Source organism: Chrysemys picta, chromosome 2, assembly GCF_011386835.1.
Source record: "Chrysemys picta bellii isolate R12L10 chromosome 2, ASM1138683v2, whole genome shotgun sequence".
Taxonomy (NCBI): Eukaryota; Metazoa; Chordata; order Testudines; family Emydidae; genus Chrysemys; species Chrysemys picta.
In genome coordinates this window covers 179269240-179286285 of record NC_088792.1, presented here as the reverse complement: position 1 = coordinate 179286285, position 17046 = coordinate 179269240, and the positions used below count along the sequence as shown (strand labels likewise).

At 40.7% G+C, this 17046-nt stretch overlaps 1 protein-coding gene across 25 annotated transcripts in view; it reads right to left on the bottom strand.

Moving 5' to 3' along the window:
• PHACTR1 (phosphatase and actin regulator 1) overlaps nucleotides 1-17046 on the bottom strand; it is a 420672-nt gene that overhangs the window by 100796 nt on the left and 302830 nt on the right. For all 25 annotated transcript variants that reach the window (XR_010598756.1, XR_256655.5, XR_256654.5 and 22 more), the window contains one exon: nucleotides 7229-7309. Coding sequence is in view for 13 of the 25 variants with exons in the window: in XM_005305205.5 (XP_005305262.2) it covers nucleotides 7229-7309 (81 nt within the window). In the remaining 12 variants the exon portion in view is untranslated. The remainder of the gene's footprint in view (nucleotides 1-7228; nucleotides 7310-17046) is intronic.

The window sequence follows — 17046 nt, the reverse complement described above, 5'->3', positions numbered from 1 at the left end:
GTGAGAAGCCAGCTCTCTAATCCTGCTATTTCTTCATCCAGGATAATATTAAGGCAGAGGCTAAAGCATGCTGTGGATCCAACATTTTAGGTACTCAGTTCAGTTTATCCATATTATGTTTACTTTGCTAAGTATGAGTCTTTTTAATGAATATAAAAGGGAAAAATACTCATTCACTTGTCGATTCTACTTGTTGCTGTCTGCTCTGCTCTCATCCTATGAAAGAGGGAGGCAGGGACCTACTGTCTGTGCAAGATGCTTCCTTTGGGAAGAAGGCACTACAATTAGGACAATAAGGTCCTCCTTTATGAGTACTGTTTGCCAGGTCCACCACCAATTCCTTCTGACTGTCCCACAGGATTGGAGAAAAGGAACATACAACAGAAAGAAGAACAGGAGGACTTGTGGCACCTTAGAGACTAACAAATTTATTAGAGCATAAGCTTTCGTGGACTACAGCCCACTTCTTCGGATGTAGTCCACGAAAGCTTATGCTCTAATAAATTTGTTAGTCTCTAAGGTGCCACAAGTCCTCCTGTTCTTCTTTTTGCGGATACAGACTAACACGGCTGCTACTCTGAAACTATACAACAGAAAATTACTCATTAGTAATTCCATTTGTTGTCATTTCATGTTCTCTCATCTTACAACCTCCCCTTCTTCCTTTCAAGGATTGGTGCCAATTCTCATACTCCTGTCTTTTTAACCAGAAGAAGATGGAGGTGGTGGGGAGACTGGAGCTTGCATAGAGGAAGACTCTGCATAGAGGAAGACTCACTCTTTCGCATCCTTGCCTCCTGATAGGCAGAATCATATAAAACCAAAAGGTCAATGTCTGTTTTGTATGATGGGAGAAGAGAGACATTCAACCAAGTTTTTTATATGCTGCCTCAGCTGTTCTTGACATGAAAAGCTAAAAATAAATACAAAGGAAGAGCAGAATTTCCACAGCTTGTTTTCAAGTGAGGAACTCTGAACAACTTTTCATCTGCTTCTTGAAGGACAATATCCTATTCCAAGCCAGAACATTATCACATCATGGAGGCTATTATTCAGCATGGTACACCAGCTTCTATCTTGATGCCTTGTGAGGCTTAACTATTACAGCTTTTTATTTTCTGCCTTGGTGTTACCAAAATTCCAGGAGACCTAATATATAAGCCCTGACCCGGGTGCCTATTTTGACACATCAGCATGCAAGCACAGGTTCATTTTCCACAGCCAGACACGTTGTTGCTTTTCTTTCTTGCCTTCATTGGGCAACAAAACTGACAGCAGAGTTTCAGCTGATCAGCCTAAAAACTGCACAAATCTTTTAGGCAACTTCCTAACTTGTTTTCAGTCATATCTCAGGGACCTTTTCCGAAGTCTTTTCATTTGGCTAAATATCAGTTTTGTTAAACTGCAATGAGGAACATGGGTTCATTTTGATTCCTGTTCCTTTATTATGTTACATAGAGATGATCAACAAGGCTTCCATTTTCACACACATCTCTAAGTCAGGACCACGAAAGGATTTTTGTCTCAAAAGATTTATGGTTATTGTCAGAACAGAGAAAAAGTGTTTTTTTTTTTAAATTTACAGTCACTTTTAAAAATGGTTTAAACAGTGCTATTTAAAATTAGCCTCTTTGTACATTTGATTGTTCAAAAAAATTCCCTGCTCTTCTAACTTCAAATGGACAGGTTAATAATATATCAACAGCTTTCTCTTTTTAAATACATCGAGCTGTAGAAAAAACACACCCACATATGGGTAGGGTTTTTTAAAATAATTTTTAAAACAACAAACCAGAACCTATTCCTTGTCACTAACTAACCAAATTCTCTGCTGATGTAAATTAGCATAGCTCCACTAAAGCAAACGGATCAGTGCCAAACTACATCTGCAGAGAATTTGGCCGCTTGTGTCTATAAATTAATTGCAGAGGCCAGAGTTGGAAGTTTTCATCAATTTCCTAATAGCAGTGTTGGCACTAAACATTTTCACTGTCAGTAACTTAGAGCTAAAAATATCCACTGTAAAATTCTCCCATGTAAGAGGTTTCCTCTTCAATGCAGAGTTTACAAAAATTTCTCTACCAGCACGCTGATACAGGCAACTACCCTACTTTCTATGAGAGTTAAGTCTTATTAGTCACTGCATTTTACTGCAGCAAAATGCATGAGTTTGATTGTTACTGTTCTTCCCTTTCTGCACAATGCACTCCTCTCTCCAGACAAAATCTAGGCTTCACTGGGAATTGTGGATGCTTAACACCTCTGAAAACCAGGCCACTTTTATTAAAGTGACTGTGGTCCAGCTCCAACTGAAGCCGGTAAGAGTCTTCTCATTGATTTCAATGGGAGCTGGATTAGGCTACACATATACAATTTCTCTCTCTCTCTCTCTCTCTCTCTCTCTGTGTGTATATAAACTTAAAATTTTGGCTCTCTTTTTTTTTAAATCTTCTCTACAGATGTAGAATGTATTGCTCGTGGCTTATTTTTGCAGTTTTAAAATCTATTATACAATGTTTTATATTAAATCATTCTAAAGCTATAACAAACGTGACTAAAGCAAAATGTACGAAGATATGGAGTGATGCTGTTTGCACAGATAGGAATTTTGATTTCCAGACTGTAAAAATTCTCTTCAGGTTGACGACTGGCACAGAAAATCTGCTGTGAAGATCAGAAAATTGGCTGGAGCAAGGGTTGAAATGGGTAATGGGATTATGGTGATTCTGCATTTTCTACTCACACCAAATTACAAAGCATAAAGCAAAAACTAATATATATTAATACTGAAAGCCATCTTTCCTCACAAATGTCATTCAGACATATTTAAAAATTCTAATATCATGGTAACACAGTATATTTAGTCTTGGAAAAGTGAATTTTAAAGATATATAATTAATTTAAAGGAATCTTGTCTTTCCAATGACATTCTAGTGATTAAATTCTGAAATGGTTTCCTGTGTTGGATTTCCATTAAAGTCAATGGGAAATCTTCCCCTAGACCATTTGCAGGTCTGGGGCTCATATTTTTAACCTGTCCCTGGCAGGTCACATGATATCTTGATAAATAGGAAAGGTATTTTAGAGTTTTTGGACTTTGAAAAATTAAGCCTCCAAGCCCACAGATAAATGCTTATCTTTATGCAGGTGAATAGTTCCATTGATGTCAAATGACAGAAGCAGAAGTCACTGGGACTGTTCATGCACATAAAGCCAAGCACATATGTAAGTGTTTGCAGAAACGGAGCCTTATTCTAATATTTCAGCCACTGTGAAGTCTGTCTATGGTAACTAAAGTAATCTTACTGCAGAGGCAGAGGGATGCAAAAAAAAAAAAAAATTGCAACCAGGAAATATTGTAAAGCTTTAAATGACAATCCAATATCTTTTTATTTTTATTTAAAATGTGCATGTGGGGAAATGAACAATGTTGTTTGGTGTTAAAAATGGTTTTATTGAACAGGTTTGTGATGATCTACAATAACTCATTTGTGGCTTCTGCCAGGATAAACAATATATTCAAACAACTAGTTACCTTATAAACAAATAAATTATTCCAGTAGCCCCTGGATTTCATGTAATCCTCTTTGTCCTGAATTCCCCTTTTACCAGCCTTCGGTATGGATATGTTATATTCTTTTATGGGGATTTTGCCTTATATGCCCTTGTAGTACAATACAGGATAGTGAGCAGGTATTGCAAACTCATGCCAAAAAAACTGTTTACCACCACACATCACCATGTACAGTAAACACGCGTGCGCTCTCTCTCTGTCACACACAGAGTTTTTTATAATTCTGTATTTCAAAGTGCAGTATGTCATTACTTTAATACCATGTATTATTTCTTTTCCCTCACAATTGCATACATTTTTAGACTTAGGTGCCCTATTTTAGGCACCCAAATCCATATTTGGGGACATATAAAAGTAGTCTGATTTTCAGAGGTGGTGGGATGCAGTTCCTAATGATAGTCATAGTGTTTGATGATATAGTATTTCATTACAGAAGACAGCATCATATAAGTGTGTGTGGAAGGGGATTTTCCTTCTGCACTTAGATTTTCTTGCTATCAGTGTAGAGAGAGAGAACCCTCTTTAGTGGCTCTATATACCTATATGTATGTTTGTTTATTTATTTAGATACATGTACTATGGTCCCAATTTAGGAAAGCATACCTATACAGGACAGCACTGAGCATAAGCTGAAATGCTGTACTACACAGGGATGGATTTAAGCATATGCTCAAGTGTTTTCCTGAATCAGGGCCTATAAAAAGAGCACCCACCATCCATCTGCTCTAAGACCCTGTGATAAATGAAGTATATGTGTGTGTGTGTGTGGGGGGGGGGGACGACTCCCTTTTATGGACACCCCGCCAGCCAGTTAGCTACAAAATCCTTGTTAGTAGCTGTTCTCTACTTGTTTTACCTGTAAAAGGTTAAAAAAAAGCCCATAGGTAAAAGGAAGGGAGTGGGCACCTGACCAAAAGAGCCAATGGGAAGGCTAGAACTTTTTAAAATTGGGAAAAAGCTTTCCATTTGTCTGTCTGTTGTTCTCCGGAGGGAGGAGACGCAGAGCAGCAATGCTGTAAGAAGCTTTAAACCAGGTATGAAAAAATCATCAAATCACACGTCGAAACTACTTATCTGAAACCCAGATATGTAAGTAGATCAGGGAATGTCTAGGAAGACATGATTAGGTTTATCTCTTATTTCTTTATGGCTTGTGGACTTCTCTGTGCTAACCCCAGGGGCGTTTGTTTTGCTTGTAACCTTTAAGCTGGACCTCAAGAAAACCATTCTTCATGCTTAATTATTATATTTGCTCTTTTTAAATCTAGCAATAGCCTAAGTTCCAGATGTATTTTCTTTCTTTTTTGTTTTTAATAAAATTTACCTTTTTTTAAGAACAGGATGAGTTTTTTGTCCTAAGAGGTTTGTGCATATGTTGTTTAATTAGCTGGTGGCAACAGCTGATTTCCTTTGTTTTTTTTCTCAGCTTTTCCCGGGGGGGGGGGGGGAAGGAGTTAAAAGGGCTTGAAGGTACCCCACAGGGAGGAATTCCCAAGTACACCTTCCTAGGTCCAAGGGTTTTTTTTACACTTGGGTGGTGGCAGCAGCCACCCCTCCAAGGTCAGAGAGAAGCTGTAACCTTGGGAGTTTAATACCAGCTTGGAGTGGCCAGTATTAATTTTTAGAATTCTTGCTGGCCCCCACCTTCTGCAATCAAAGTGCTAGAGTGGGGAATCAGCCTTGACAGACCCCTTGAGATAACATAAAATACAAAAAATAAAAAAAAATTTAAAAAAAATGCACTCCATTATAACTAGACTGCAGTAATTCCAGCCCTTATAAGCATCCCCAACTAGCAAACCAGGCAAATTAACAGTTGATATTATCTTTCAACAGTATTCAACAGAATTATATTTCAACAGTAAATCACCCTCACAAGTCTCCCCTGCCCATTTAAAATGTTCAGGGGGGAAAAAGATGAGCTCTGCAACATGTCTTAAAGGTCATCAGATTCAGCCTAGCCCGGAGCAAGGTGGGGAGTAAGTTCTAATGCAGAGGGGTCCTAATTCAATCGGATTCCAGCTCTAGTGCTTCTGCTTATCTCAATTGCAGCTCTGTACCATGGTGAGAGAAGAGATCTCTTGGACAGATCAATTTAGTGTATGTCTACACAGCACACTAAGCCTCGGCTGAGACTCAGGTTAGAGCCCAAGTTCAAACCCCCCTTCCGTCCACATAGAAATTAGTCTGATGACATATTTAGTCCAATAGACTAATTTTTTAATCATTGGAAGGAGTTATTCATGTTTCTTGGTGACATATTTAAACCAAATCATTCTGCCATGTGGAACACCCAAGGCTACATATAAAATTAGTTAAGTGGATAAGAATTGCAAGCTTCCACAGTGAAGTAGCATCTGAGCTGACTTCACAGAAATAAGGGCAAAGAGTAGGGCAGAAGTACTGCTAGAAATAAAGTGTTAAAAAGTGGCAAAAATGAACAAGCTAAAATTTGTAATTTAATTACAAAACACTGTACTTTTTGAATTCACTTAAATGGTTGCAATCTGTGGGATGGGAATGAGTTAGGCGTCTGACTCACTCCACACAAAATGATGCCAGGAGGAGGACGAGGTGGCCTATTTAAGTATTTATCCACAGTGGAACAGCCATTGGGCCAGAGAGAATGATTCTGCAGTCCAGTGGTTAGGGCATCCACCTGGGACGCTGGGGACCCGGGGTCCAGTTCCCCCACTCCAATCACTCTTTCATTATTTATCCACAATGGAACAGCTTCAATTGGAGAGATCGAGGGAGCCCCAACATCAGAAAATCCCATAGCTTAGTGGCTAGACCACTTTTCTAATAGGTGGGAAACTCCTGTTCAAAACCTCTCTCTCCATCTAGAAGAGGGGAGAATTGAACCTGGGCCTCCCATAGCCACAGTGGAGCCAAAACTGGGATGTAGGCACCTAAAGGCACCATAGGATGAGAGAAATTAGGTGCCTAAATCAGGGGTTTAGGCAACTAAGTACCTTTGTGGTTCTGAGTTTAAGTGCTTGGCTGAATTATTGCCTTTGTGCTCTTTACACAGAAAACAGAACAAACTGAAGGAGAGGTTAGACGACTGACAAATACGTAATAGGCAATGTGTATTTGTTGCCTTACTTAAATGGGATGACATAAAGCAATGAAATTTCATTCTTGAGTGTGAATGTTATTTTTCTTGTCACATTTGTGAAGTATCCAGGTCATGAATATTATGGATTTTCAGATATGCCATAGGAATCTGTGGTGCCCTGTGTTCTAAGCAATCCAAAGCAATGTAAATGATTTCCCTTTCCACAATAGTTAATCCAGCAGTGACTCAACCAGAATGTTGATATCAAAAGCCAACATGGGGTCATTCCATTTTTCTTCATTATGTCCTTGTTATCAAGAGAAGAGTGATTGCCATATACTGCTATAATTTATCCTTCAGCTACTTTATGTACGTTTAATTTTTAACTCTCATTAGATGATTTTTACAATTATTCAAAGTGGCAAACCTAAGTAAAATTAAAACAGAAGTATGAAGGCCTGATTTGGATCTCATTAGGTAAACCACGAGTTAACGCCATTGAAGTTACTGGTATTATAACATTATAAGATCAGGCCATAAGACTGTACTTACAGTATTTTCAATTTAAAGTTGAGTAGACAAGTATCTCTTACCTTTATCATAGATTTCCTTCAAGACTCCTCGTTTTATCAGCTCCTCTCTGCTTTGCCTCATTGATATTTTTCTTTCAAGAGCTACAGTGTAAGGACAAAAGTACGATTAAATACAAAAATAAACGCCAAGGCAATTTTGAAAGGTCGTGTGCCTTTTATAGCATTTATTTTTACTCTCTGGGCCAAATCTTTGTCCCATTGAAGTCAATGGCAAAAGTCCCATTAGTATCTGAAAACCAAGAGAGCCACAACACTGTAGATTTCCGCTTGTTGTTGTAACATGACTGTTGATACAAATGGATACAGACTGATTTATTGAGGTGCACTTCTGTACTCTCACTGCTTCTTCAAACACATGAGCCAAGTGTTTTGGGGAGAATTAGAAAGGATGAGGAGAATGGGGTATAATTCACATGCGGGGGGGGGGAGAGGGAGGGAAGACGAAAGAGATTTGAAGGAGCACTGTCAGTGAATGGCATTTGGCCGTGAAACCTTCCCATGCCAGATCAGGATGAGCTCATGCCTTACCTCCTATAAAGGGCCTGAACCTGCACCTTTGAAGACAATGGGAATTTTGTCATTAACTTCAGCGGGAATAAATTCAGACCCTTAGGGCACAATGCAAGACACATCTGAAGAGGCCTTTCCTCAAAGGATGCAGTGACATTTATGCTGGCAAGTCCCCTTCCTCCTATAGATTTCTTCCCAAAGAAAGGAGTCTTGTGAAATACACCCCTCATGAATCAGAGGGGTAGCAGTGTTAGACTGTATCCACAAAAACAACGAGGAGTCCGGTGGCATCTTAAAGACTAACAGATTGATTTGGGCATAAGCTTTCATGGGTAAAAAATGCACTTCTTCAGATGCATGGAGTGAAAATTACAGATGCAGGCATAAATATACTGACACATGAAGAGAAGGGAGTTACACATGAACGGGGAGTGGAGAATATGCTATGTTCAGGATGACAGAGAGCCATGTCCTCATCTGGTGTAAGTCAGAGAACTTCCATTAAAGTCAATAAAGCTCCCCTTATCTACACCAGCTAAGGTTCTGCCCAAACACGTTATAATTCTTATTTTGGTGCCTAGATACCATGGTGATCAGGGCACCAGAAGGACAGATGAACTAATCAAACAGCATAATTCTAACAGCAATTTTAAAGCAATGTCCAGTTAACCAAAACATCAAAAAGTAATTGGCCTTATCTGTCCATTCAGGCATGTATCAGAGAGTGAGCAAGGGGTGCATAAAATAATGCATAGGGTTTGCTGAGATTTTGTGTGCTCTGTGAGAAACCAAGGCGTAGCTTGCCAAAAAGGAAGCACAGTCAAGGGCAAATCCCTAGTGCCATATGCTCTCCTGTCAGCTGCAGCACACAAAAAATGAACCAGGAGGAAGCAACTTCAAGCTGCACAGGACAGATTTAAAGTGAAAGAGGCCCTGAAATGACTTTTTCCTCCCCTCCAAACAAGAGAACATAACCACTGGTTGTGCTGCTGCAAGTTCTCTGTTCCTCAAGTCAGGAGACACTGAGTACCTGGAGGATGGGTGAGATTTATATTGACATCATGCAACTTGTTTCCTATTAGATATATACTGTGTGATGATCAGTTTTAAGATACTAAGGCCTGGGCCCTGGTGTCTATTATAACTCTGCTTATAAAAGGTCTTGTGTCTGATGGAAGTAATTAGATTTTTAGATTTGATTAAATATTTCTAAAGATAAAAAAATAAAAACAAGTAGTCAACATCTAATGTTTCACAAAACATTATGAACAGCTGTATATATTAAATACACTTGCATTTCCTCACACACTGAAATCCCAGAATGATCATCATATCATCTTGAACATGTCCAATTGACCTCTAATGTCAATTAGTGCTTAAGGGCTGTTCTCCATACCGGAATAGAAGGGTTCAGACCCAATGCCCAATCATCTTCTATAGTATTATGTTTATATGTATGTTCCAGATGATATTATCTTCTGCTTTGATCACCCTCTACATTTAACATAACAAATCTCTTACAAGAGACCTAATAGCTATACAATATGGATAACATTTTCAAAAGTGACGTCGATATTTAGGAGCCTACGTCCCACTGACTTTCAGTGAGATTTAGACTCTTAAGTACCTAAGACACTTTTGAAATGAGCCTTAGGGTACATCTACACTTCGAGCTGGAGGAATAAATTCCAGCTCAAGGAGACATACCAGTGCTAGCTCTGATCAAACTAGCATGCTAAAAATAGAATATAGCCGTGGAAAGAGGGGCTAGCCACCTTGAGTACATGCACAGCATCTTTGACTGGTATGTTCTCAGGACAGCAAGTCACTCGGCCACTGCTTGCGCTGTTGTGGTTACTCTATTTTTGGTGCACTAACTTGATCAGAGTTAGCGAGAGTATGTCTCCTCGAGCTGGAATTTACATTTGCAGCTCAAAGTGTAAACATACCCTTAGTCACTTTGGCCCTTTGGAAAATTTTACACTTTGTGCATTTTGCTGAGTATCGGGTCTAAATAAGCTGTAACACACATCTTGCTATCAAGGGCTTTGCATTTTTGAAAGCCTGGTTATTTGTCTTGATTATCTGACAAGACAGTGAACAGTAAATGAAGCCCAAATAGACCAACAAGCACCAGAAAATGATTACACAGGGTAAAAAAAGTAATTCAATAGATCCCATAGGAAGCATCAAGAAGCCAAAATAACAGTTCAACAGGTTCTCTAATGATGAACTGTTAACAACTACCAGAACAATAAAAACAGCAAACTGAACTTTGTAAGATACATGAAGCATGGAGAGGCTTCCCAGCTGCTAGAAGAGAGGAACTGTGGGACAGTTGGGTCTTTTATCCCCTTGGGGTGATAGGCAGTTTTGTAATTGACTTCAATGGGCCCAGGAGTTCACCCTTGGACTCTAAGAAGGGTAGGGTGACCAGATGGCAAATGTGAAAAATTAGGACGGGGATGGGGGGGTTATCAGTGCCTAAAAGCCCCAAATATCTGGACTGTCCCTATAAAATCGGGACATCTGGTCACCCTAAAGGAGGGTAGCTCAGTGCTTTGAGCATTGGCCTGCTAAACCCAGGGTTGTGAGTTCAATCCTTGAGGGAGCCACTTAGGGATCTGGGGCAAAATCAGTATTTGGTCCTGCTAGTGAAAGCAGTGGGCTGGACTCTATGACCTTTCAGGGTCCCTTCCAGTTCTATGAGATAGGTATATCTCTCTACAGGAAACCAAGTTGGAAGAAATATCACCAAAATAACAACACCTGCTTACAGGCAGCAACACTGTTCACTGAATGGAGATACTGAGTGTGTCAAGTATTGCTAAAAGATATTTTGAAAATTAATATACTAAACTGTACCTTAGGCAGCTAGAAAACCAATGCATATTTTATCTATACACACAGGAATATGTGTGTGTGTGCACATGCACAGTACATATGGACCAAATTATTCATTCTCTCTCTCTCTCTCACACACACACACACACACACCCCTATTTAGTCCACTCCTATATAGTTCACTACATAAGGTATTACAAGTAGCATTTCTTTTATAGTCAGGAAGAAGCATAAGTGAAGAGCTTCAGCCCACACCATTCTACACCCTGCAGAAGCAAAACCAGTGGTAAGCAATAAGCTAATTTCATGGAGAGAAGTCAACATTTCAGAGAGGCAGACATTACGTTTTAGTCAGACAGTCCTAATTGGAAAGACAAGAAGTAGTGGAAAAAAAAAAATCACAGTAGACAGAGTCCCCTCTTCAAAATAATTGGATAGCCAGACAGCTAAGTAGAGAGAAATGCTTCTCAGACACACACACTGACTATTTTTTTAGGCTAAATTATGTAGCGTTCTAAACATAGATTGTTTAGGATGATTGTCTGCACACCAGCTTCTTCATGGTCCCTGTAGAAAAACGGTGCCTGTCACAGACATCACATCAGACGATGACACAAAAGCGTCTGTTCAAAGCTTGGGCTAAAAACAAGGACTTTGCTCTTTTTAAAAAAAAGTCTCCTGTGTCCACTTAGAAAGGATTTGGCAGTTACACGCAAAGAATTAATCACCTATCCTACTGAACCAGAGTTTAGTTACCAAAATATCTACAGGAAGGGCTTCTCAGGCTGTTCATCTAAGGACAGCACTGAGTGACAGCAGGAGCTGATGATATTAAAACTCAAGAACCAATCATTTTTCTTTATTAGGACTCTTGTCCCCACCAAACAAGTCCTGTATATTTATGTGTGTGTCCTTGGAAGGTGCTGTGGAATCAGGGTGAGAATCACAAATGCCCAACTTACAGTTCATAGAGCCTATGTGTAAAACTCATAGCGAACTAACAGCTTGAACAATGTGAACTACCTGCAGAGCTCAGAATTATTCTGACAAAGACTGAAAGCTCTTTTACCAAGGATTTTCTTTCTAAGGAGGAAGTTGGTACAGCATACATTTATTCACTATGTACTTAGAAGGGATCTATTCATAAGAGAAGAAAAATAAAGACCTTTATGAATTAACCTTTGATTCTTGAGAACCTTGTAACTTCAGTGATGGGGAAAATTAAGTACAATTAATATTTAAGATGTATTCCTTCCATAGGGATTTTTACTAGTGATATATCGATTAACCTTGTTTTGTCCATTCATACAGTATGGTTCCTTTTCCAGGAGGATAGAAATCAATTGCAAACTCTTGCTATAGGAATTAATTAAGTTTTAAAACTGTATTCTGCTATCAAAATAAATGAACTAGTTTTTAAATAAACCAATTTTCAGTTGCTGGTTTCTAGACAAAGAGGACACATTCTTGGACACAGAGCGAAAGCATATTTTGCTACTTTGATCTACAGTATATGGTGTCTTATCTTTAATTTTATCAAACCAGATAAGAAATATTTTTATTTACATTTCTGAGCCAGTGTTTTTCAGCCTTTTTTAAGCAGGGTCATCCCTCTGTTATTCAAGTAGCGCTTTTCTCTGTGTCTGGTCCATGAAAATCAGAACAGTCTAGACAAGGTCACAAGGATTTCCTGCCCCCTCATTCTGGAAACATACCACTATTTTGTCTTTATTCCTTTAAAAAACCCATGTGCTCCGTGATAACAGTGATCATGGTCTGTTTCCAGCTGAGAAGGTGAAGCATACGGCTGCCTGTGTGCCCAGTGCTTAAGCTGCTGCATTAAACCACCACAGAGACATTTAAGTAGTGAGGAAACATCAGCCTATCAACCCTTCCTACCCATCTCTCACAGACCAAACTCTGTAGCACGTCAGCGCCCCCAACACATATATGAGAGAAGATTGGCACCCTTTGCACAACATGCCATGCCACTGATTAAACTACTGGGATGACAATCAACACTCAAAATAATCTGCTCTAGTCAGATGGATCTTAATCTTGCTCTTGTGTGCAGCTGCCCCCTTGGCTTTCCTCTAAGAGAACACTGTGGCATGCTTAGTCTGAATTCTTCCTTTTAAAGACCACTGTATTTTTCATTGGTCATGTAGTCAACAGAGGTCATTACAACATGCCAAGAGCTCTCTATTTTGTAAACTATATCTGGAATCAATATTCAGAATTTGCTTTTCTAATATTCCAAATATGGATAGTTAGGAAATAAATGTAAGTTACTGCCTCCATGGTGTGAAGATACACAAACATGCACCATTCCCTTTAGAATTATGGAGGAGAAATATATATTTTCATGAGATACTCACATGAGAGGCACCAGTAAACTGTGTATTACGACATCCTGAAACTTATTTTTCAAACACATCGAGTTTCTAGGTAGTCAACTGGTACCTACTTGATTTAAATGAGTAGTTTTGAAAAGAGAAATAACGTGGATGAAAGTCTCAGATAGAGCAGGGCAAAACTCACAGGTTCCAGTTCACAGGAGGCTCAATTAATTTTTGGTTTGTTTCATTAAGGGTGACCACGTGGCAAGTGTGAAAAATTGGGATGGAGGAGTGGGGGTGGGGTAATAGTTGCTTATATAAGACAAAGCCTCTACTATTGGGACTATTGACAACATCGGGACATCTGATCATCCTAGTTTCATTTTACATGAGTTGACATCCCTGAGCTTTGCTTTGAGTCTGGGGTTTGAATGAACTTTAAAGTCAAAGTGAAACTCAGCTGAACTACTGTATTTTGTCTTGTTTAGAAGTGAAAGTGAACAAACCCACTCAGTTTTGCATGGTTACAAATCAAACCCATACAATCTCTCTCCAGAACCTGTGAGAAGGGGAGAGTGTTCAAACGGTTTGCGAATTACAGAGACGCTTTTGGCAAGCCTGGACCACGTTTACAATTACACACAAAAGCTGGAGGCCATTATTTCTTTGGGGTGTCCACGTAGGAGAACTTCTTTCTGGTCCCAACCACAGCTTGTGCTGTCACACTGCAATGTTATAAAACATGTGAGTCAGTGAAGGACAGGGATGGGGATGTATGACGTTGTGTGTTTTTTTTTTTAATTTGCTGATCTTATACAAATGGCAAAAGAGTGAACTGCAATTCCTAACCAGTTGACACTTAAATGACAGAGAAGAGTAATTCCCTCCACTGCAGCAATTACTAAGTGAAATTATATGATTTATGTTATAGAGGAGAAACTAAGAATAGATAACAACAACACTACCTAACTCTTATATACCACTTCTCATCAGTAGATCTTAAAATATTTTCCAAAGGAGACCATTATAATTATCCCTATTTTACAGCTGGGAAAACGGAGGCACAGAGCGGTGAAGTGACTCATCCAAGGCAGGAGCAGGAATAGAATCTAGGTTCCCCGAGTCCCATTCCAGTGCCCTATCCACTAGAACAGGGGTGGGCAAACTACGGCCTGCGGGCCGCGGCTGGCCTGTCAGACCATTTCACTCTGGCGCTCAAGCTCCAGCTAGGGAGCGGAGTCTGGGGCTTGTCTTGCTCCGGTGCTCCAGCCGGGGAGCGGGGCTGGGGGCTTGCCCCGCTCCGGGCATACTGTAGCTTTGCGCGGCTCCCAGAAGCAGTGGCATGTCCCTCCTCTGGCTCCTATGTGTAAGGGCAACAGGAGGCTCCACAGCCAATGGGAGCTGCAGGGCAGGTGCCTGCGGACAGGGCAGCGTGCAGAGTCACCTGGCTGCGCCTCCACATAGGAGCCAGAGGTAGGACATGCTGCTGCTTGAGGTAAATGCAGGCCGGCCGGAGCCTGCACCCTGACATCCTCCCACACCCGAAGCCCCTGCCCCAGCCCTGATCCCCCTCCTGCCCTCCAAACCCCTCAGTCCCCGCCTGGAGCACCATCCTGCACCCCAAACCCCTCATCCCCAGCCCCACCCAGAGCCTGCAACCCCAGCCGGAGCCCTCACCGCCCCCCCGCCCACCCTGCCCCCTACTCCCCTGCCCCAGCATGGAGCCCCCTCCTGCACCCTGAACTCCTAATTTCTGGCCTCACCTCAGAGCCCTCACCCTCTCCCGCACCCCAATTTCGTGGGCATTCATGGCCTGCCATACGAAAGTTTGCCCACCTCTGCACTAGAAGATGGTCACAATCATCCCTTTTAGTCTTAAAATCTATCAATCTATGACTGATTAAGATACTTGAAATAACTGATTAAAAATCAACTAGAAGCCAGACTGAACCTTGCTCATATTGCCAGTCTTTGTACTGAAACTGGCTTTATTGTAGACAGTGACTCACTTAAGTCATGGGGAAGAACCTAGCAGTGCTTCTTGTTTTCATAGAAACCGGAACATGGAGATATACCTAACTTGTAGAACTGGAAGGGACCCTGAAAGGTCATTGAGTCCAGCCCCCTGCCTTCACTAGCAGGACCAAGTACTGATTTTGCCCCAGATCCCTAAGTGGCCCCCTCAAGGATTGAACTCACAGCCCTGGGTTTAGCAGGCCAATGCTTAAACCACTGAGCTATCCCTCGCCCCCCGCAGCACAGTATGGGGAGAAGATGACCAGCCCTCTGTGGAGAAAGAAGTGGTTCGGGACTATTTAGAAAAGGAGCACATCTAGTTTGTGTCTCTTTTCATCCCCTATGATATTCTGACTACTGAACACTCCATAGTGGGCTGGAAACTCTGATCAGTCACATCCGGCTCAGCACCATCAGTAAGTTCCTCTCATTTAGAGCTGGTCAAATCAGCAATCACAACATTTTATCAGAAAAAAAACAAAACAAACACCCTTGGCTTTTTTTTTTAAATCGAAATGTCAAAATTTAAAAATTGCAGCCACTTCTACTCTCCTTTTCTATAACCGGGCATTCCATATTGCTGGGTGCACTCACTGAGTGCTTCTGATAGGCGAGCTGCACACAACATACAGATGCATCAGTGAGGAGAGTCCTTCTGTGCTCAGTGGTCCACATTTTCTACATAAAGCCAGACAGATACCCAATAGAAGGCACTGATCAGCAGACCAGGAACAGTGTGACAGATGAATCTACATTGTTGGAGGAAGTCTTGTGAAATTACTCCCCCACACCCCCGATACCCACTTGGAGAACAGTGGCTCAAACTATATATCCTATGGATACTAACTACAGGGTCAAATGTCAGTTGCCCCAGTCAGTAACCACAGGGAAAGAAAGGAACCATTTCTACTTCTCACTTGTATTTTGGCAAAAGAAAGTAACACTGAATGTTTTAATTAATATCAGACAAATAAAACTGTAGATCTACACAGCTCATTAGCAAACATAAAGTAAACTGCCAGAGGAAAGGATCAGAAAAAATGAATACAAAAATCAAATCTCTAAACAGAGAATGACAGGAGCTAATCAAAAAACTGCAGACCACATTAAACAGAGAAGACCATGATAAAGTAAGAGGATTCAGAAACATGGCTTATAATCAAGAATTCTGTAAACACAAGCAAATCCAGATAAGTAAAATTTGAACAACTCTATGAAACATAACTAACAAAAGGAACTGAACTAGAGAAATCAGAAATACAATCCAAAACCAGACAGACTGCAAATCTCTCCTATAGCAGGATTGAAAAGCAATCAAGGAAGAAGCCATTCTAGGAAAAGGGCTACATTTCCAGCCAGCTGCAAAGTAACTCAACATAATGGATTTCACAGACCAAACAGAGAAAGCCTGAACAGAAGATGAATAAATGAACAGACAAGAAATAAAACAGGACATCTCAAGCAAAACAATGGAAGGAACTGTCAGGAGGAAAATCAAAGACAGGGGTTCTCAAACTGGGGGTCGGGACCCCTCAGGGGGTCGTGAGGTTATTACATGGGGGGTCGTGAGCTGTCAGCCTCCATCCCAAACCCTGCTTTGCCTCTGGCATTTATAATGGTGTTAAATATATAAAACTGTGTTTTTAATTAATAAGGGGAGTCTCACTTAGAGGCTTGCTATGTGAAAGGGGTCACCAGTACAAAAGTTTGAGAACCACTGATCAAAGAGAACATAACTCTGAATTAGGGTGACCAGATGCCCCGATTTTATAGGGACAGTCCCGATTTTGGGGTCTTTATCTTATATAGACTCTTATTACCTCCCACCCCGTCCCGATTTTTCACATTTGCTGTCTGGTCACCCTACTCTGAATGAATGCAAGACCACACATTGCTGAAGAAAGGTGTCACCATCCTCATCTCTCCAGATGATAAACAGAGACCCACAATCTTCATGAGTAGATATCATGCAACAATCAGATAGTAACAGCAGCAACAGCAAACTACACAGACTGGTGAAGAAACAGAACACACTGCCAGGGTTTTGCCAAAAGCGCATGGAAGTGTCTCTATTAACCCTAGGTCTGCCCTTGCTTTCATAGGCTCGGA